General features: G+C 40.6%; 1 protein-coding gene across 2 annotated transcripts in view; it reads left to right on the top strand.

The window, feature by feature from the left end:
• Positions 1–8,646: 8,646 nt before the first annotated feature.
• EPRS1 (glutamyl-prolyl-tRNA synthetase 1) overlaps positions 8,647–23,378 on the top strand; it is a 62,784-nt gene continuing 48,052 nt past the window's right edge. The window contains exons 1-6 of one of the 2 annotated variants that reach the window (XM_025991306.2): positions 8,647–8,869; positions 13,062–13,146; positions 15,930–16,029; positions 16,925–17,081; positions 18,603–18,742; positions 20,044–20,138. In XM_025991306.2, coding sequence (XP_025847091.2) covers positions 8,824–8,869; positions 13,062–13,146; positions 15,930–16,029; positions 16,925–17,081; positions 18,603–18,742; positions 20,044–20,138 — 623 coding nt within the window. In that variant the 5' untranslated portion in view covers positions 8,647–8,823. The remainder of the gene's footprint in view (positions 8,870–13,061; positions 13,147–15,929; positions 16,030–16,924; positions 17,082–18,602; positions 18,743–20,043; positions 20,139–23,378) is intronic. The other variant, XM_025991305.2, reaches the window with a different exon arrangement.

Genomic DNA, 23,378 nt, shown 5'->3' with positions numbered 1-23,378 from the left:
TTACACCCTCATACCTCTTTTTTTTTTTTTCCATAGAGCACTGTGATACCTTCCTGACTAGTCTGCCTTCTTGCACTGTAACTCCTCTCCACTCCACTTATCATATCCTCCAGGGTGATTTTTCACAAAATTGAATCTAGTGGTGCCATTCTTTTACTTAAAATATTTCAGGGCTTCCTATTGCTTTCAGGATAAAATAACAAGTTTCTTGTAATAGCATGTTTACCTCAATGTCATGGCTTCTTCCTTCCCCAGCATCACATCTGATCTCTAACTTATATCCAGCTAGCCATATTCAACTATTTAAAGTTCCCCCCAATGCTCTGTGTCTCTCATGAATAGATAAAATCTTAAAAAAAAAAAAGGTACAGGCTTTTTTTTTTTGAAGGTTCAAAATTGTGTTAACGATTGGACAACTCTGAATACACTAAAAACCATTGAATTGCACAGTTTAAGTTGGCAAATTGTATGGTATTTGAATACATTTTAATGAAACTGTTAGAAAAAAAAATTAAATAGCACCATGTGGCTAGTTCCCATCTTATTATATACAGCACAGCTCCATATCCTCTTCCTGGTTTATCACAACAATTTCTTTTTTTTAAGGATTTATTTATTTGAGAGAGAGAGAGAGAGAGAGCAAGCATACAAAGGGAGAGGGAGAAGGAGATTTCCCATTGAGCAGAGAGCCCGATGTGGGACTAGATCCCAGGACCCTGGGATCATGACCTGAGCTAAAGGCAGACGCTTAACTGACTGAGCCACCCAGGTGCTCCTTCCTAACAATTTCACCAACCACTCTACTCCAGCAAGGCATTTCAACTAAGCCTCAGAATTGTAATATGCACTCGCTAAGGGATATTTTCATCTAGATATTTTACAGGTATCTCAAAAAGTCAGTCTGGGGCCAGATACTTTGCCAAACTTGTTTTCCTTTCTGTCTTCTCTTCATAGAAGATGACATAACCATCTACCCAGTCATTCACCCTGAAGTCTGGCAATAAACCAAGACATGCCTGCTTCCCTCCCACCATTCCTTTCCCCAGCACCTCATCAGTCACCATCGGGAATACCTCTTAAACATGTTGGAACTTGCCTCCTCTTGTCAATCCTGATTTTCACTGCCTTACTTTAGTTCTTCATCTTTCATCTTCTCTCCTATAGACTGTCGTAATCACATCTTAGCTGGGTCTCTCTGCCACCATTTCTGCACATCCCAATCCACCTGTCACACTGTTGTTGAAGCAGTCCTTGTAAAATGCAGTCCTAATCTTATCTCTCAGTGTACTTAAAATTCTTCACTGACTTCCTATCACAGGATAAAATCTAGCTTTTCAGAGCTGTCTATAATTAAGTGTCTGCCTACGTTCCAGCCTTGTAATTTCTCGCTGCAAAATATTTTATGTTTTGGCAGTAACAAATTGGCCAGTTTTCTAAATACACACAGCTTCATGACTCCAGGCTTTAGCTCATGTTCTTCATTTGACCTCTTTTTTCCATCCTCTAGACCTCTCATCTCTTACTGGAAGCTTTCCTTTACTCTTCTCTCCTCCCTCCCCAACTCACTATGGATAATTATTTTCCATCCTCTGAGCTACCTTTGTATTTTATGCAAACTTTCATTTATTCATTTGTTGATTTTTTCATTCTATGCAGAAACTTTTTATTTCAATGTAGTCCCAAGAGTTTACTTTTGCTTTTATTTCCCTTGCCTCAGGAGACAAACTTAGAAAAATATTGCTGTGGCTGATGTCAGAGAAATTATTGCCTGTGTTCGCTTTTAGGATTTTTATTGTTTCAGGTCTTACATTTAGGTATAATACACTTTGAGGATTTTTTAAAAGATTTTATTTATTCATGAGAGACACACAGAGAGAGGCAGAGACACAGGCAGAGGGAGAAGCAGGCTTCATGCAGGGAGTCCAATGTGGGACTCGATCCCAGGACTCCAGGATCACACCCTGGGCTGAAGGCAGGCGCTAAACTGCTGAGCCACCCAGGCGTCCCTTGAGTTTATTTTTGTATATGGTGTGAGAAAGTGGTCCAATTTCATTCTTTTACATGTAGCTGTCCAATTTTCCCAACACCAGTTATTGAAAAGACCTATATTCTCATGTATATAAGAATTGTATATTCTTGCCTTCTTTCTCATAGATCAATTGACCTTATAAGTATGGGTTTATTTCTGGGCTATCTTCGAATTATTTACACTCTGAATATGAGTCAACAGTTTAATGTGACTGTAAAGAGTTAATGTGGTATAACTTAATAGCGATGTAATGGGCAAAATAAACAGACAGTGCTTCTCCCTGCACCCTGCCCTGATCACGCCACACTCAGAACATATTGTTCAGTTCTGAGTATCACATTTTAAAAGGCACATTGAGTAACTGGAGCATGTTTGGAAGAAGGCAGCTGGGATAGGTTAAAACTATCATTTGAAGGATTATTGAAAAGACTGGAAGACATCTGGCTTAGAGAATAAAGACATGGGAGATATTCTGACAGCCTCTAATGTATGAAAAGTTGTCATTAGAGGATCCCAGACTTGTTCCTGCATAGTCTCTGAAGATAGTGGACAGCTGAACAGAAAAGCAAACTTAGGTGGATCTAACAGTAATAGGTGTTTACAAACAGAGGGGGCTGTCTTGAACAGTATTCCTCATCACTGAAGGTGTTAAAAAATAGGTTATTTGGTTATTCATTTATTTTTATATTAGTTATTCATTTTTTTTAAAGATCTATTTATTCATGAGAGAGAGAGAGAGAGAAAATGGGAGGGGCAAGCTTCCCACAAGGAGCCCAATATGGGACTCGATCCCAGATCCTGGGATCACACCCTGAGCCGAAGGCAGACACTCATACGCTGAGCCACTCAAGCATCCCTATTCATTTTTTTAAAAAAGTTATTTATTTATTTTAGCAGAGGAGGGGCAGAAGGAGAGAGAGAATCTTAAGCAGATTCTCCACCAAGTATGAGCAAGACACAGGGCTTGATCCCGTGATTCTGAGATCATGACCTGAGCCAAAATCAAGGGACAGACGCTTAATCTGAGCCATCTAGGTGCCTCTTGTTTGTTGAATAAATGATTTCAGTATTCTTTATGCATTTTATAATGCATCATATGGTAAAAGACACTCAATATGAAAAGAATTTTGAAGAGAGACCCAAGGCTTTCTGAGCAAATAAACAACGATCTCTTCCTTATACATCATATAGGATTCAATCACTCCGTAATATTTGGGAAGTGTACATCTGCGATGTTTCCAGAAACTCTGTTGGATTCTTTGTGAAACTCAATAAGATCAAAGAAATCCTAAAAGTCACATTGACCAAGAGAAATATATTTGGAAGAAGGCAGCTTTAAGATATCCATATAATGTATCATAGTATTAGCACCGTGTGAACACATAGCTTACTACCTAGATGGAAGCTGTGACCAATTCTGGAACATGAAGTATAGGTTGATGAAGTGGAAGGGCCCATACCTAGGGAGGAATGTGATTTTCATCTTGGAGTTATTAATAGTCATAAAATAAATGCTGAGCATGATGATACAAGTTTCCTCATCTTAATGGCATAAAATAGCACTTTATAATTCTCTTTTCCCTACCTCCTCTAACCATTACCTCATTTAGCTTTATTAAAGTGTTTCCACACATTTAGAAAAAGATAGTATTATCTCTTGGCCGTTTATGATATACTGTGACCAGGGAAAATAAAAGGCTCTTTCATTGTTTTATGTGTGAATGAAATTATGAGTCTATAATCATAAATAAATCAGGTATGTAATAAAAGGGCCAAAACATAGAAGCTGAAATGGCAGCAGCATAAGGAGCTCTCTGCTAAATGATTTTAAAGGGATAAATTTTATGCAGAAAAAGTAACAAAAGATGATCCAAGACTGCTCTGATTTCAAGTAGAACATTTTGTCTAATTTACTAGTGGAGATAGACCATCAATGGAGAATATGAGATTAAACAGGCTACAGGACCATCTTACAAGGCTAAATAAGTAACAGTTCCATTTCTCACTTTTGTGTTATGTTTTAAAAACACTAATCTGTAAATATTATGTCTGAAAGGCTATAGATAAGAAATGCAAGATTAGCAAAAATTAAAAGCTTTTTAAAGACAGCAAAAGGGATATGGGAAAGTATATTCAAGTCTGAAACTTGAATAAGTCATCAGTCACATGAAAATCTGGGGGAAAGTGAGACACCTGGATGGCTCAGCAGTTGGGCATCTGCCTTCAGCTTAGGGTGTGATCCTGGGATCCGGGATCAAGTCCCACATCAGGCTCCTTGCAGGAAGCCTGCTTCTCCCTCTACCTATGTCTCTGCCTCTCTCTCTGTGGCTCTCGTGAATAAATAAATAAAGTCTTAAAAAAAAAAAAAAAGAAAAAATCTGGGGAAAGGTAATTTTAGGCAAAAGGAAGGTGGTGCAAACAGCTGTGCTAGTATTCTTAATATGAGTAAGTCATTGGCTTACTGACTATATTTTATAAAATAAAATAATAGATATGTTAGGGTCTCAGATATTACCCAAACTCAAAGAAATGGAGGAGTCTGGGTTAATAATAAGTTTGAAAGGCAGGTATAATTGGTTTGATTAATGTAAAACAGTTCACGAATGATATTTTAACTTCAGAAGATGCAGTGTTGAAATATCTCTTTGTCCAGTCTGGGAGCTGCATATTTTGTCCAAGGGGAATTTATTTATTTATTTATTTATTTATTTATTTGGGAGGAGAGAAAGGGAAAGGGGGGAAGCAGGGGAGAGGGAGAATCTTACCTAGGCTCTAGGACCAGCAAGGAGCCTGATGAAGGGACTCGATCCATGATCCTGATCATGACCTGAGCCAAAATTAAGAATCTGATGCTTAACCAACTGAAACACCCAGGCACCCTTGCAGGGATTTTTTTAAAGGGAATTTTAATGGGAAAAAAATGTAGTTTTACATTGGAAAACTACATGTGGAAAGAGAAATAGGGACACATGGCATTTCAAATATCAAATTCTTGATTATGACTGATACTAGGAAAACAAATCAAATAGAACCTGTTTATTTCTAGCAATCAATTTACTGGAACAACTCTGTGAGCTTTTACCAAAAGTAGTGACCGCTGATAGCATCTTGGGAGAAGAGGCTCTGCCAAAGAAAAATGCTGTTGGTTTGAATGTGCTTGAAGAACAGAAAAGGGTGATCACAATGGAAATTTTCATAAATTGACAATGATGTTGGAAGTTTCCATGTCAGGGGCAGCTGCAGATTCTGTGCCCTACTCAGTCACCTCGATAACGGACTTACATAGGATTTTAGATACCTAGCCCCCCTGGCTCCTGGCCAGGCCCTGTTGATTGAGGCGTCCATTATTCCCATGGCTCCCAGCATGGCCTTGACATCAGAGCTCTCTCTTCCACTTTGAAGTAAGTATAGATTACATCTCTCTTGCTCACATTCTCAGTTGCCCAAGTTATCAATTTTTTAGTGGCGTGTTTATCTTCAGACCACTTACTTCCTCTGGCAGCAGCAAATCCTGCTTAGATCTGCATGATCAATCAGATCAGCAAAGTCATGCTTGCCTTTTTATGGTATTCCAGGATCTTGGCTTGCACATCCTTCAGGAAGGCAAAGCTAAAGACCTTGCTTTGCTTCATCATCTACTTGGATTGGCTCATATTCAGCTAAAAATCTCCTTCCTCAGTATGTTCTTTACCAAATTCCTGGTCCCACTGCCCTTTGAAATAGACTCTGTTCCATCAGGACCAGTACAATGGAGCTGCTAAGGGAGCCACTGACAAGTAATTCTTGATGTTCTTCATTTGTTTGGCTTTCCACCCAGGAATTAACCTTTTTTACTTTCTTCAGCGTTTACATAATAACAGATCCCACACTGGCTAGGTTAAGTTTGTTAACATCATTCAAGTCCTGAAGAAACTGATGCATCATTTTTCCTGCATCATTAGAGCTGGTTGGTTGTGATGTTCAGTTCATATACATCAGAGTTGTTTTCTTTTTTTAAGATTTTATTAGAGAGAAAGAACACATGGTGGGGGAGGGGCAGACAGAGGAGCCATTCCCAGCACAGCAGGAAGCCTGCCTGATGCAGGGCTTGATCCCAGGACTCTGAGATCATTACCTGAGCAGAAGGTAGACACTTAATCAACTGATTCATCCAGGCGCCCAGTTTCCTTGATTCAGTTTAAAAAAAAAAAAAACAACGAAAAACTTTTGAAATCCTGACTTTCAACCTGATCTGTTGTAGCCCTTCCTTCTGTCTCTGTGATTTGCGTCAAACTTCCCTCTCATTCTAGAATGATGTAATCTCAAGATCCCTTCATCGCATATGCCAAAACTCTGTTTCTGAATAGTCCAATTTACAGGGTCTGGGGGCCTAGGATTCAGATCTTTCCTTGGGAGACACACTTTAGTCTACTGTCTGCCCTGTGGGCCGTACCTCCTGGTGTCAGGCCTTTGCACAGCCCCCTCTTTTGTATCTGGACGGGATCTGTGGGACTCACTGGTCACCAGTCAAGTGTTGCAAAAGTGACGCCGTGTGATTTCCAAAGCCAGACCAGAACGACGCTGCAGTTTACACCTTGGTCTCTTGGAGCCTTCCCTCTCCTGGTTCCCAGGCGTCCTACAAGTCCTACCACCCCGCTGGGGGCCTCCCAGGGAGAGGGCCCGAGAAACTAGGGCGTGGGGGTGGGTGCGGCTGAGGCCTGGCGGCCGCACTCCCCACCCCGGATCGGCCAGCCGCCAACCAGCCCAGCCTCCCGTCAGAGGGCACCGAGGGACCCCACTTAATGCCAGTGGGGCATCGCTGCTGGCGGCGGCGCGATGACGTTGAGGCGGTTTTACATCATCGGTCCTTGGCTCCTTACACTTACACACACATCCCTCACACCCTCCCTCCTCCACACCCCCCCCCACCCTTGGCTTCTTGACTCCAATCCCAGTCCTTGGAGCGCCCGCGCGCGCGCGCGCGCGTGCACACACACACACCCTCCCTCCTCCACACACACCCTCACACACATCCTCCCTCCTCCACACACACACACCCTCACACCCACACACATCCTCCCTCCTCCACACACCCTCCCCCCTCACCCACACACACCCTCCCCCCTCACCCACACACATCCTCCCTCCTCCACACACACACTCACACACAGCCTCCCTCCTCCACACACACTCACACACACCCTCCCTCCTCCACACACACACTCACACACACCCTCCCTCCTCCACACACACACTCACACACAGCCTCCCTCCTCCACACACACTCACACACACCCTCCCTCCTCCACACACCCTCCCTCCTCCACACACACACACCCTCACACCCACACACATCCTCCCTCCTCCACACACCCTCCCCCCTCACCCACACACACCCTCCCCCCTCACCCACACACATCCTCCCTCCTCCACACACACACTCACACACAGCCTCCCTCCTCCACACACACTCACACACACCCTCCCTCCTCCACACACACACTCACACACACCCTCCCTCCTCCACACACACACTCACACACAGCCTCCCTCCTCCACACACACTCACACACACCCTCCCTCCTCCACACACACTCACACACACCCTCCCTCCTCCACACACACACTCACACACACCCTCCCTCCTCCACACACACACTCACACACACCCTCCCTCCTCCACACACACACTCACACACACCCTCCCTCCTCCACACACACACTCACACACAGCCTCCCTCCTCCACACACACACACACCCTCCCTCCTCCACACACACACTCACACACACCCTCCTCCTCCACACACACTCACACACACCCTCCCTCCTCCACACACACACTCACACACACCCTCCCTCCTCCACACACACACTCACACACACCCTCCCTCCTCCACACACACACACACCCTCCTCCACACACACTCACACACACCCTCCCTCCTCCACACACACACTCACACACACCCTCCCTCCTCCACACACACACTCACACACACCCTCCCTCCTCCACACACACACACACACAGCCTCCCTCCTCCACACACACACCCTCATACACACACCCTCCCTCCTCCACACACACACACACACACACACACGCACACTCTCCTCCCCACAGAGGGTGTGGAGGAGAAACCCGAGGACCCCGTGGAAGGCACGCTTGCAGAGTCCAGGCGAACAACCTCAACACAAAACCAGGCACCAGCTTTCAGAAATGCCTTTTACAAATAAACCCTCCTTAAGCATTATTTTCACCTACGAAACTAACTCTTGGAAATACGTTCTTCTTTTGAAAAACCACGAGGAAACACGAGAAAGGCCGCCCCAGCCCCAGCGCAGCCTCGGCCGTCAGTCTGGGGCGCACGCCTCCGCGACCCCGCGGTGTTTACAAACACGCGGCGCCACCCCGGGCAACCGCTCGGCTGGCGCGCCGCCCGGACTCACGCCCACGCCTCACGCCCGCACACGCTCGAACCGGTCTCACGACCTGCCCCTCGCTTTACGAAGTGTCGTAAATCCCGTTCGCTTCAGCGTCCCCGAGGCGCCACGTACGCCCTCCGGTCCCCAGGCGCAGAGGGGGCGGGGGCGGGGGCGGGGGCGGGGGCCTCGGGCGCCGCGGCGGGGCGGAGGCGGCGCACGGCGATGACGCACGCGGTGCGCCCCAAGACGGCGGCAGCCACGACGCAGGGGAGGGGCGAAGGCTGCGGCAGCGTCCGGCGCGCGCACACGTTGCAGCTTCTCGCTTTCGGCGGGTTCGGAGGGGTTCTGGCGGCCGTCGGGCGCGCTGACGGGCAGCCGCGGACCCGGGGCGATGGCGACGCTCTGTCTGACCGTGAATGCAGGAGACCCTCCGCTGGGTAAGGGGCCGAGGCCGCGGACCCGCGTGGGTTGCATCAGCCCGGGAGGGTGCGGGGCGGGGAAGGTCGCCGTGCCCGGCGTGGCGCAGTGGCGGCCGCGGTCTGGGGGAGTAGGCCCGCCCTCGCCCCGAAGCGGCTCCCGGAGGAGCCGTGCGCCCCGCGCCTCCCGCCCCGCGGCGCGCCGCTCCGCTCCTGAAGGCGGCTTCCCCTGGCGCGGAGGGAGGCGTGGTGTGAGCCGGGCCCCGCGGGCCCCCCGGGCCCCCCCGCCTCGGACCTCTTCCCTCAGCCTGCCCTCCTCCCCCGGGCGTTGGAGATGGCTTGCCCTGCACACCTAGAGCGGCTCGTGGAAACACCGTTCGGAACTTAAAACCCCGTCGTCTTCTCGCCTCCTCTGTGAGCATTACGCCCTCCCCCCCCACCTTTCCTTAAGCTGCCTCTTCTCAGAAAAGATCTTCCATCCGCTTGACTGACTTTAGGATTCGCGGCGCTCCAGGGGAACAGGGCAGACGGCCGTAGGAGCTGAGCTGAGGTTGCGTTTATTTTTTAATTAGTGGTGGCAGAGTAGTCGCTGGGACGCTCGGGTACACTGCGGCCCGTGGGGTAGCCCTGCTACACACCCTTACGACGCGCGCCGCGCCTGAGCACACGTCGGGTCTGTCACCTTCCTCATCACACGTTACATTCTACTTAGATCTGATTTTTTTTCCCGTGTGGCCGAGGTTGCTGGACATAGACAGCTTAGAATTCCTGCCCTTTTTTTTTTTTTTTTTTTTTACTTTGGGAAAAGAATATAAGTAGTTTGTTGGTCTCCTGTCTGTTAATGTGTATGCATAGTATAGACTCACGAGTACTTTAAAAAAAAATTTGTTTTTCTGGAATTTTATTTTTAAGTAAGCTCTGCACCAGACATGGGGCTGCAAGTCAACGGCCAACATCAGGAGTCACCTGCTCTACCAACTAAGCCAGCCAGGCGCCCCCACAAGTACTTTTTTTTTTTTTTTAATGTGGGAGAAGGGCAGATCTTTACTTATTATTGTTATTTTTATTATTATTATTTATTATTATTTTTTTCTAATTCTTATTTACTCATGAGAGACACAGAGAGAGGCAGAGACAGAGGGAGAAGCAGGCTCCATGTAGGGAGCCCGATATTATTATTATTTTTAAAGATTTTATTTATTTATTCATGAGAGACAGGGAGAAAGAGGCAGAGACACAGGCAGAGGGAGAAGCAGGCTCCATGCACCGGGAGCCCGACGTGGGACTCTTTCCAGATCTCCAGGATCGCGCCCTGGGCGGAAGGCAGGAGCTAAATCGCTGAGCCACCCGGGCTGCCCAGGGCAGATCTTTAGATGCAATTGGTCATATAGGCTTGACAAAATTACTCGTTACATTGTCAACTTCTGTGGTGTTCTGAGTCTTTTGGAATAAAACCCACAATTTAATAGCCATTTTAAATACTTTAGAGATGGTAAGGTTTTAGCATACTGGCTGCAGTAATTATGGGCTAACCTCACACACATCAATAAACTCAAAAGAAATGGGCTTGCTCTTTGGGCTGGAAAGCACTAGGCAATGTGGTCTCGTGGTTAAAAGCGAAAACATTTGGTTCCTGGAGGCCTGGGTCCATTCCTGGTTGCCGAGCCATGGCAGGTTCCGTGTTTGGCTTCTCCCACCATTCCCTTGACTAAGAAAGGAGGAATAGGGTTTTTTTCTACCTAGGGTTGGTTGCCAGAAGTAAATGAGACTGTAGTCAAAATTCCTGACACATTTTAGATATTCCGTAGCTGTAGTTTTTACTAATGTTACTTAGAAAATCCCCCATTTCCTTAGTGCATTAATAGAACTCGGGGTCCCATTCTGACTGTTCTGGAGGAGGATTATAAAGAAATTTATTGTCATTTTGAGCTGTAGACCAGTTTTAGAATATATGTATGTTTGTTTCTCCTCTCCTTTTTTAATTCATCCCATTGTTTGATTAAAATATACACGTTTAAATCAATACAATTAGAGGAAACCTTTAGAGAAAGAGATTGCATTACTGGAATTTCCCTGTTTTACATGCATTCAGCATGTGAAGTTTTTTTTTAATCTTAAAATAATTTCAAATTTAAAAGGTGCAAGGATAGAACAAAGTACATGTTTCCTTCTGTACCACTGGATAGCATACTGCAGATAATGATGCTTCAACATCAGGAATCTGCTAATGTTAACAGCTCTCAAGCAAGGAAACTCTTTATGTGACTTGACAGGACCATCAAAATCAGGAAGTACACATTGATACCATTCTTCCATTTAATGCACAGACCCTATTCATATCCCAAAACTAATTGTTCCAGCAACACTCTCCTTAGTACAGGGATCAAAATCCAGAATCATGGCTTTGCACCTAGTTGTCATGTCTCTCCCGTTTCTTCCATTCTGTAATGTTTCTTCAATCTTTACTTGGCTTTCATAGCTTTGACCTCTCTGAAGACTAAAGACCACTTACTTGAATGTTCTGATCAGATCGTTTGATGTTTTCTTATGGTTATATTCAGCTACGCATCTTTGGCAAGAGTAATAAAGTGGTTCATTATTCTTCATTGCAATCCATTAACTGATGCATGAATTTGATTTTTCCTGTTACTGATGATCTAACCTTGATTACTTAAGATGGTGTCAGCCAGCTTTACACACTGCAAAGTTTTACCTTTGCATTTACCAGGCATTTTGTGGAGAGATGCTTTGGGACCATATCCACATTCCACTCAAACCTTCCTTTACTGGTTTCAGCATCCATTGATGCTTCCTGCGTAACTTGATTATTATTAAGAAGATGCCAAAAGATGACCTTCCGATTCTGCTGTTCCTTCTACATGTATTAGTTGGCATTTTTCTGTCAGAACATATTTTTCTTTACCATTAAAAAAATTCATAACAAAATATACTCCGGTTATGGTGTGTGTTATTTACTTTTATCCTTTTAATGTTAAAATTTTATTTTAAAAAATTAGTCTTGTTGAGTTATAACATGCATTTACTAAACTTCACTAATTTAAAATTGGCAAATATGTACAATAACCACTGCAATAATGACAGAGAATATTTCTCATTTTGGAAAGTTCCCTTATGCCCCTTTGCAGTCAGTTCCCTTTCCCTATCTCTGGTCCCTGATAGCCACTGATCTGCTTTCTGTCACTATTGTTTTGTTTTTTTCTAGAATTTCACATACATTGAATCATATCATGTATATTCTTTTGTATCTAGGTTAATGTTTTGGGATTCATCTATCTTGTTGCCTGTAACACCACTTCATACTTTTTATTTGCCAGTAGAATTTCATTGTAAGGATACACTACAACTAGTATCATTTACATTAGCAGTTACATTGCTACTGTTTGCCAGTGGGAGCCCCTCCAGGTTGGCCTCTGAGTCATTCTGGCATATCTGTTTGAGTATTTGCTTTCTGGCACAAAATTTTCTAGGTCTGTCTTGTACTTTCCCTGCCACAGCCCTGTTTCCAGTGGAGCTGGATATTTAGAAATCAGTATCTGGGTGCTGGTGGTCTGTGTTAACCAAATTTAAAGGGTAAAGGATTAATGAATCGATATAGGGTATTTAGTAAGTGTTGAGAAGCAGATTATAAAGTGTTTTAGAGTTTGACTTCTGGACTGCCTTAGGCTTGCATTCAATTCCTCAGTGCCACAATATTTAGTCAATGATTTTGGGTTCATTATTTAATCTTTACAAGCTTCAATTTCCTCTTCTGTAAAACAGAGATAAAGATGTCTACCTCTTAAGATCACTACAAAGATTAAGAATTATAATAAGGTTGTAAAACAATTTAGCATGATGCCTGGTAATCACTCAGATGCTATAAACAATAGTTTTTAAACAAGGCATTATTCTCATTTCTTATCTCCTGTGGGAGGAAAAGATTTATTTCAAGACCCTTAAGTGGAAGCTGAACATACTCAAAATTAGCTGGACTATGCTAGTGAATAGTTTCTGATATATTATTTCTCCAAGACTAGAAGGTTATCCTTTCTGTTTATAGACTACTGGGGAAAAAGTTTACTTCTTGCAGGACTTAATAATGGTTTGTTGAGTCATTCTTACTGCTTTATGATTCAAGTTTTTTTTTTTTTTTATGATTCAAGTTTTAAGTACTACATTGTTAATAAAAATCTTTTCATCTCATTACTTTTAGGAGCTTTGCTGGCTGTAGAACATGTGAAAGACAACATCAGCATTTCTGTTGAAGAAGGGAAAGAGAATATTCTTCATGTGTCTGAGTAAGTACTTTTATATCTGTTTTCAGTACTGAACACCATTTTTTAAATATTCAGAATCAGTGTTCTCTGTTTGATATGCTAGTTGGTAGATTGTAGAAAGAAGTATGCTTTTTTCCCTCATTTTTAAAAGAAGCATATCCAGACACTTGTATTTGTCAGCAACCTATCTGATCCCACTTATAATCTAAAAGGAACTAGAGATGTACAGAAAGTTTTTTTTTTTCTTTTTACTTCTCTGTTTTTGCAGCATTCTACAATGAGCATATATCGTATGTTTTTGATGTATGGAAGATTAAACGTCTTTTTTTCTGGAACCCACTGAGAAGAATAAAAAGAACTGGAATGGGAGATATTATTAATCTTAATTTTAGTTTAATGAAACAGAAATAGGCACAACCTGGTTTCAGATTCTTTTAAGAATACTTTACCATGTGGTAAAATCTGAACCAAATTAAAAGAAGTTTTCAAGGGTATTCTCGAGCAGGATACAGATTTGAAATGTGTTTAAAAGATCAATAATAAACTGACAAAAAGACTTACATTGAGAAAGGGGCAAGATCCACAAAAACACATACTCAGACACACTCTTCTACTCCCTATCTTCTTCCTCCCACTGTAGTTGTATCATAATTTTGGTTCAATTGCTGTTCAGTGTTTACACTGTAATGACTCCTCAAGTTTTATTCACTGCTGAGCCACGTACCATGATTAGTTTGCGTATACAACTTTTACTTTTCCATGGAATAATTGTTTGTTTGCTTTGTTCTCTTCTAAAACCTCTCTGATTCCTGATGTTTTTTATGTTACTTCAGTAGTTTGTAGGAATATTTTCTTGTGATTCAGTATTCTGAAATTTCACAGTAATATGCTCTGGTATGGGTCTATTTTGTTGTTGTTAAGATTTTATTTTTAAGTAATCTCTACATCTGGTGTGGAGTTTGAACTCACAACCCCGAGATCAAGAGTCACCTGTTCTATTGACTGAGCCAGCCACATGCCCTATGTGGGTCTATGTTTAATCTGTTCCACTGGGTACTTGGTCCCCTTTGAATGTGAAAATTTGGAGAACCTTCTTTTTTGGAAAAATTAAAAAATTTTTTCTTTGATGGTTTTTTCTTCCTTTTTCTGACCTTTAAATGGATGTTGGGATTAAGTATCACCTTCATTATCCATCTATTTTTTCTTTATTTTCTGGAGAGCTCTTCACTTTATCATCCTGTTTTTTTTACTGAGTTTTCTATCTCTGCTATTATATTTTTAGTATTTAAGAGTGTTTTTTTTTTTAATTTTTTGAGTACTGCTTTTACAGTATCCTGTTCTTGTTTTATGACTGCAATATATTTTTCATTGTTTAAAGGAAATTTATTTATTTACTTTTTAAATTTTCTTTCCCTTAATTTGTCCAAGTTGTATTTTCCATGTGTTTATTTTGGTTACTAACTTTCAAGTTAAAAGCTTCCTTCAAATATTTGATAACTCCTGATGATCTCCTCAGATTTTGACAGGAATTTAAAGCTGTTTACAAGTTCTGACCTTACATCTGACAAAGATGTGTTAGCTTTGAGCATACTTTGGGATGGACTGAGCATCAGAGGGAACTTCTGATGTTATATCCTTAGTTATTTCTTCTTAGACCAATCAGATTATTCAGTGAAGACTTTCAGTCTCCTGTTTGGAAGGTAAAGAATTGATGCCAGAACATTTTGAGAGCTGAGGGTGGGAAGAAGGCTAGGGATCTCAGCATCTGGTATGTATCGACACACATTCATTCTCCCAGTTACCTGCATAACCCAGCTCACAGCTATGCCAGATTTCCCCCAGTTGAGAGACCCTTTGTTTTACTCTTTAGAAAATAAAGCTTCAGTTTTTGCCAGGATTGAGTAAGGGGAGCAGTTGAGCAAAGCAGAATAGGGTTTGATGGATTCTGTTTCCCACTCCTTAGACTTTCCACCACCCCTCCTTGTTTTAGCCCCAGTTCACTCTCACGTCCATTGATTCATAAGTCTTCCATGGATTCTAAAATTCAGGTTGGTTGGTTTTCAGCTTTGTCCACTGCCCACTTAAAATCCAGTTTCTTCAGACCTGTTGAATCCATCTGCTGTCTAGCTTCTTAAGCTGTATTGTTACTGTTTCTTCTCCTTAGTCTCTTTTTCCTTATGGGTGTGTGTTTTAAAAAAATTATTTTGGGGGTAGCCTGGGTGGCTCAGCGGTTTAGTGCTGCCTTCACCCAGGGCGTGATCCTGGAGGCCCAGGATCGAGTCCTGCATCGGGCTTCCTGCATGGAGCCTGCTTCTCCCTCTGCCTGTGTCTCTGCCTCTCTCTCTCTCTCTCTCTCTCTCTGTCTCTGTCTCTGTCTCATGAGTAAATAAATAAAATCTTTAAAAACAAATAATTTTTTACAGAACAATTTTGATGGGATTTGATCTGTCCTCTTTACCTGGAAGTTGATGCAACCAGCCTCTTTATGAGTGTATATCCTTGACTTCTCTCCTTTGATTTATTTTGCTACCCCAGTTATATTTTCATATTTTCACCATTGAATAAATAGAAGGACAAAGCTTTATAGATAGTTCACTCTGAACTGAATTGTTGAATTTAGCTGAACATTCAGAACAGATTGGAATTTGATAGAAACAGTAAAGAATAAATTAGACTTTTTTTAACTGTAGTAGTAAATATATAGTAAACATAAGGTTTATATTTTTATGGTTCTTTGTAAGTCTCATAACTCCTACTGATTTGCTAGAGCTATGGTAATATTTTCTCTCATGCTTGTGTTCTAGGAATGTGGTATTCACAGACATAAATTCCATACTTCGCTACTTGGCTCGAGTTGCAACTACAACTGGGCTCTATGGCTCGAACCTTCTGGAACATACTGAGGTAAGGAATGAATTTTTCCTTAGGTTTGTTTTGCTTTGATTTATGTTTCTGTTCTTCTGGGAATTTTATTTTATTGTTGGCTTATGTGCTATTATTCTGTGTAAGGATATTAATGGAGTTTAGTGATAGACCTAGCTAAGAAAGTCTCCTCTTTTTTTTAATTTTCAGAGGAAAAAATCAAACCTCATAGCTCCTAAGTTTGAACTTTTTCCCCCCCCTCTAAGTTTGAACTTTTAATCCCATACAAGCTGTCTGGTTGTGTCAGTGAGTGCTGTCTTCTTCCTAGATTCCTGGAGTTTCAAAGCTGGATGTGACTGTATAGATCATCTTCTGCAACTCCCTTAACTTTACAGATGAGGCAGCAGGCCTAGACAAGTTAAGAGGTTTACCCAGGGTCACACTCATAGTTGGATCTCCTTTTCCTTTCTAGGTATATACTCTAATTACAGCAGCGGTAGATTAACTTCCAGTAGTCTGTTTCTAGTTATTTGTTTGTATTCAGCTCCAATTCTCCTGAATTTTATTTTTATAAAATTAAATATATAAGGAATAGTTTCCTAGGTATTTACTTTTAAATTTTGCAGGTGGATGAATCTGTTTGGCTAGGAATCACCTATTTGTTTTGATTAAGTGGGTTATTCCTTCCTGATGCTAGTTCTCAAATCTTTTTTCTTTTTCTTACCTGAAGTGCCCCTCTGTATCTCTGCAGAAAACAAAAAAACCCACAGGACTAGAGCAATGAAATTTGTTTTTTAAAATGCCAATTTAGATCTCAGGTAAATTAAATGCATATAATGGCAAATTCTATAATTTGAGGTAAGGTAGGCATGGTTCTGAGGTCATTTGCTTAAATCTAAACCTTGAGGTGTGCATTTCTTTTCTATTATGTCCACAGATTGATCACTGGTTGGAGTTTAGTGCTACAAAATTGTCTTCATGTAATTTGTTTACTTCTGCAATCAACGAGCTCAATCATTGCCTATCTCTGAGAACATACTTAGTTGGAAATTCCTTGAGCTTAGCAGATTTATGTGTTTGGGCCACCCTAAAAGGTATCAGTTATTCTTTCTGAAGAATGCTCTCTTTTTATTACTTGATATTTTGCTGAATATGTATGCATATTTCTACATATATACATATGTATATATCTGTGTGTGTGTGAGAGAGAGTGGGGGGGTGGGTTGTGTATGTAGAAAGAGAGTCATTTAGGACTTCCTTGGAAACGGATGACTGCCTTGGCTGTTTTATTCCTGTCCAGGTACAGGAATTCCCAATCCTTTGCTGTCACAAGAGGTCATCTCTCTCTCACTAACCCAGCTCCCTTCTGCTTGTAAAGCTGACCTTGGTCCTGCTTAAAAAAGCCCTCATCCCATTTATATCAGCACCTCTCCTGTCTCAGCCATTCCTTTATTCCAGGCATTGTTGTCTCTGATTACTTGATAGGGGTGTCTGTATGTTTGAGGAGTGGTGTGGAGTGTTTCCTCTTGGAGGTCACGAATTCTTTTTTTTTTTTTTTTTTTTTTAGATTTTATTTATTTATTCATGATAGACATAGAGAGGCAGAGGGAGAAGCAGGCTCCATGCAGGGAGCCTGGTGCGGGACCCGATCCCGGGACTCCAGGATCATGCCCTGGGTAAAAGGCAGGCGCTAAACCGCTGAGCCACCCAGGGATCCCACAAATTCTTTTTTCTATGACTTGTTGGCAACAGGATGAGATTATAGGATTGATGAGAGATATAAACAGGACTTGAATTTTGTTAATTTTCTTTAAAAAAAAAAAAAAGCAAAAATGCCAGATTTTATCATTCTTTAAATCTGCATTTTATGGTTTGTTTTTTTTAATGTTGTGTATACTATTTTTGTGGCTAAAACTTCTCCAAACTTAATTACATTGTTAATAATAACCAACATAAAATGAAGGTCTTTTCTGATTAGATGTTTTCATGTATAGGTTTGACATTTTTGTCTTTTTAAAAATTTTTTGACTTAAATATTCATGAAAGGAAGATAATATCTTAAGGATGTAACTTTGTGATATTAAAGAATTAAATTTTCCTTCAGTGCCTGCTTTTGATATTACTTCTGAAGAAATGAGCTGCATCTTGATCTTGATTTCTATTTTTTTTTCTAGTTGACCTACTTAAAGCCTTTCCTTCATTGTGAGATATGGCATTGGCCTTATAGTGGGGGTGTGGTGGTGGTGAGGGCAGGATATAATATTCACTTCAGTGAGTTGAACTGCAGAAATATTTTTAACTTACTTTTGTCCTGTAAAGCATATTAAAGTATTAGAAAACATTTAAATGTATACCTAGATTGTAATTTTTTCATTATAGAAGCACATCTCTTTTTTTTTTTTTTTTTTCTTTTAAACTGGGCTCCACGCCCAACATGGGGCTTGGACTGAAGACCCTGGGATTGAGAGTCATATGCTCTATGGACTGAGCCAGCCAGGCACACCTATAGAAGCACAACTTTAGGCCATCTCATTTACTTAAATTAACTACAGCTAGAACTTTGCTTATAAAGTTGTGGATTTATTGAATGGTTTTAAAATTATATTTGCTATTAGGAAATGCTGCATGGCAGGAACAGTTGAAACAGAACAAAGCTCCAGTGCACATAAAACGCTGGTTTGGCTTTCTCGAAGCCCAGCAGGCCTTCCAGTCTGTAGGTACCAAGTGGAACGTTTCAGCGACCAAAGCTAAAGTGGTAAGCTTTTTTAATGCTGATATCTTAGTCTGTTTGAGACCGTAGAGCAGAATAGAAAATTATTCCTATTCGTAGTTAATTTTTTTCCTACGTGAAAAGGAATCTTTTTGGAAAGAACTTCAGAATCTGTTAAGTCTTGGCTTCCTTTAAGTGTTTAACTTCATAAAGCTTTAATCTTTGTAATTGTATGTCTAAAATATCATGATCATCCAATGTATGTCTCTTAGGAAATCCAAACTCAAGGTAACTAAAATCTCATTATTTATAGCTATATGACGAATTTTTTTTCCCACTCTACTGTTTGTTCATTTTTGACCTTTGAGTCTTGGGCTTCTGCAGAGCCTTTTTGTTGATTCTCTACGAGAATGTGATATAGAGTCCAGTACAAAAGGTTCTCTTCCCCAGCCAGAGTTTATCTATTATGATCTGTTTCACACATACAGTAAAGTTTTTGAAAGGTTTTCCAATGCAGTAAAATTTGAAAACTACTGCCTGCTTGGACAAAGACACCAGAGTCCAGTCAGTGGTTTTGGCTAAAAATCGTCACTCACCTTTCACCATTTTTACCATGTAATCAGTCACCAAGTTTTCTTCTTTTCATACCTATCGATAATGTTTTCTGTCTCAGTTACTACTGGTTTTTATTGAAGCCTCATTACCCCCTGCTTGATTTAATACCACAATCTCATCCAAAGTCTTTCTCTTCTAGTTCAGCCTCTGCATTGTCCTGGGTATCGTTTTAGAAAATGCAAATAAATGGTCTCGTTACTCGTGGGATTTCCTCACTGCCTAAAACCTAAAAGCACGTTTTTAAGGGGCTTCATATTTTGGGCCTTGGCAACAGTTTCAGCTTCCTTGCCCACCCATTCCACGTGCATTTCTAACTTTTCATGAGCAATCATACTGTCTTTGTGTTTTACTTGTGCTGTTGTTCCTTTTCTTAGAATTAAGACTCTTACACATTCTGCATTGGATATATTTCCACACATTTTTTTAAAGTCCAACTTGATTCTGACCTCCTTTTAAGCTTTCCCTGATGACTTTAGAGGCTGTTGGTTAACTTCAACTGACTGCTTTAACAGCACTCTATAAATATATATGTATATTTCTATTAGCAGTATTTGGTTTTATTTACATCTTTCCCAAGGTTTTGGGTCCTCAAGTGCAAGGACAGTGTTCTAGTCATCATTTGTCTCATAACCGTCCCTCACACATAGTGGCTACTGAGTATTTGTTGAATGAATGTATTCTTAAACATTTAATGATAGAACTGTATTTGTTGTTTCTGTTCTGCTTTTCAGACACCTGAGAAAAAACAAGATGTTGGGAAATTTGTTGAGCTTCCAGGTGCTGAGATGGGAAAGGTTACTGTCAGATTTCCTCCAGAGGCTAGTGGGTAAGAAAATGTAACTTGTAATTACAGTGGAATAATATTTAGTGGAAAAGCGTAGAGATAGTTCAATACTTTTAATGTTTCTAGATTGCTAATATAGAAGAAAATAAAATTTTGATGATGGGAATCAAAATTCTAAACATCTTAATACTCTATTATTGACAATTAATGTTAATGTATTAAATTTGTAGTTTTAGCTTATTAATTAGATAATGTTGTTTTATCCCAGAGAGAACTTTAAATAGAAAAATACCCATAAATAGCCTTAAGTATTGTTTACATTTTGAGATTTTTAGGCTCTCATTTAATAAGGATTTGTATTTGTACCTGGAGCAGTCCTTTAAGCAGAAGTTATGATAGAATTATTTTTTACTTATTTATTTTTCCTTTTCTGGAATAAAGATAGGGGCCTCCTGAAAAGCCTATTCCTTTTCAGTTCTTTCTATTATCAGCAGGTTTCCTAGCCCCTTTTCACTTTGGGCACCAATAGAAAATAATAACATTTGAATAGTTCTTTAGAGAAATAGATTGTTCTGGCTGGCAGCTACCAGCCTGGGGCTGCCTGGGGCTTTGCCCAGCATTGCCCAAGGCTGAGGGGAGTCCCCATTTACACATGCGTCAGCTTCTCTGCACATGCTGGACAGGATTGTAATAACACCCTTCCAGTGATAGTGATAGTAATACAATAAAATGGCTGTTATTAAGGTGATTAGCCTCAGGAACTTAACCATTAGGAAAGTATTATGCCATATTTGGTAAGTGAGGTGATTTTGTTTCCCAAGTTTTTTTTTTTTAAGATATTATTTACTTATTCATTCATGAGAGACAGAGAGAGAGAGAGAGGCAGAGACACAGGCAGAGGGAGAAGTAGGCTCCATGCAGGGAGCCCAGTGCAGGACCCGATCCCGGGTCTCCAGGATCATGCCCTGGGCTGAAGGCAGCGCTAAACCGCCGAGCCACCCAGGGATCCCCTCTGCAAGTTTTTAATATTAGATTTTGTTTTCTTTAGCTAAATTCTTAGCCATTTGTGATGAGTGGAATGTGTAGGCAATAGGGAGTAGCAGATAAGGAAAAAAACATTTTAACTGTGTTTAATAGTTCTCCACAAACTTTTCCTAAGTGCCATTGACAGGAACATCAGTTTTAGGATTCCACATTTTCTCTCTACTTTTTTAAGTTTGTTGTTCTAGGCAGTGAGGTAAAGGATAGATGGAACTAACTAGTTTCTAATGTGCTAGAGTACATTTTTCTGCCGTAATTATGTCAATTTCAGAGACCATGCTTTTGGCCAAATAGTTTTGGGATTTAGAATATAAATTGGTATTCAGGTGTTTTTATTTTTTTTATTTTTATTTTTTGTTTTACTATTCATGATTTTTATTGTATCCCTTTATACTACAAAGAATTTTTAAAGTTTTTTTTTTTTTTTTTTTAAGATTTTATTTTTAGGTAATCTCTACACCCGGCATGTGGCTTTAAATTTACACCCTTTAGATGAAGAGTTGCATGCTCTACCAACTGAGCCAGCCAGGCTCCCTCTTTTAATTTTTCTTTTTAGTCATTTTATTTTTCTGTGTCTTTCATGAAAGGGCAGAAGGCTTGACTTTTGTCTTTTTCCTTATTCTTAGCTGACATATATAGCATCTCTTATGTACAGGTATTACCAAGCATTGTACAGTGTTTTAATTCTAACAGCCCTGTGAGGAAAGCACTTTAATATCTGCATTTTACAAATGATTTCAGAAACTGATTAATATTTTGGTAATTTGCCAAACTCAAACTTGTGTTATCTGGCTCTAGAGTCCATTTGACTTAAAATTCTGCCTATGTCTGTTATGTGTGGCAGAAACCTAATTTGGTATTTGTACTGACAGTAGCATACATCTTTTCTTTGGCTAATCTGATACAAGTTTTCTCTTGAGCTGATTATTTTAGTTACCTGGTGAATATTTTATAGTCCTGTTAGCTTTCTTGGCCTCATAGAATTGTTAGAACCACATACATTTCAGATTCAGAAATAAAATCTTTAGCATAATGGTTTGATTTCCTCACCCTCCTAAATTAATTCCTTTATATAAAGCCAAGCACACTAACTGTCATATAATATGGGTAGTGATTATTTGTGATTAGTGTCAGTGATTATTAGTTTGTTGGGTTTTTCCCCTCTTTCTAATAATGATGGGTATAGCATGATACAGGTATAACTTTCAAAAAAGACTGCAGAAAGTATTACTGTTTCTTTCTTGGAACTCACAGTCATTTATTTTATTTTTGGCAAACATTTTGTTTTTAGAATAGTTTTAATTTACAGAAATAATGTAGTCCAAAATGTTCCCACACACATTGCACCCAGTTATCTGTAACCCAGTTATCTGTTAACATCTTACACTAGTGTGGTACCTTTGTCACAAGTGGTGAGCCATTACTGATATATTATTACTATTACTAAACTCCATACTTTTTTTGGAGTTCATTTGTTTTTCCCTAATGTCCTTTTTCTGTTTTAGAATCTCGTCTGGGAAACCAGTAACAGCCTTTTATTTTATGCAGAAAGTTTTGAATAACCCTAAATGCATTACTTTGTACTTGTCTGTGTTAACCTGTGCATAGAAACATTTGTTAACATTGAGTCATCAGTCTAGAATGCTGCAGGAATTTTAAAACATGGATTGATTTAAAAATTGATGTGAAGATTTACAAGGAGTTGTATTTTCCCCTCCCCTGTTGACAACAGTTGAGATCAGGTTGGCATGAAACTAGGAGACTAGCACAGTGGGACCGTGGCTGTCATTATTAGGGGAAAACTGGTAAAAATTCGTGAGAACTGATTATTAAAACTTCCTTGTTTCATGCCGTGTTTGCTGCCTAGGAGAGGGTACTTTCAACAATGGTGGCATAGGATACTGTTTTTTACACACTTCACTGATAGAGGAGAATGTTGATACAGAATATTATCAACAGTTCCTGTGACATATTTTATTCCTTGTAATTACCAACTGCTTATAGGAACAGAATAGTGTTTTCATAGATTGTGATTCATGGAGCATTGGTACTGGAATGTCCTTTAGTTAAAATCCTTTTATGTTGGCATCTGAGAAAACTGATGTTTTGAGAAGTACGTGGCTCTTGTGCAGCCTCCTGATCCTCATGTGCCCTTTCATGGAGTCCTTATATGGCAGTGGTGACCTCAGAGGTGCCTCTCGCTGGCCTGCGTGAGGTGGGTGCTCAGTTTTCAGTAGCACC

This window comes from Vulpes vulpes, chromosome 5 (genome assembly GCF_048418805.1).
Source record: "Vulpes vulpes isolate BD-2025 chromosome 5, VulVul3, whole genome shotgun sequence".
NCBI lineage: Eukaryota > Metazoa > Chordata > Mammalia > Carnivora > Canidae > Vulpes > Vulpes vulpes.
This window is presented reverse-complemented; position numbering and strand designations above follow the sequence as displayed.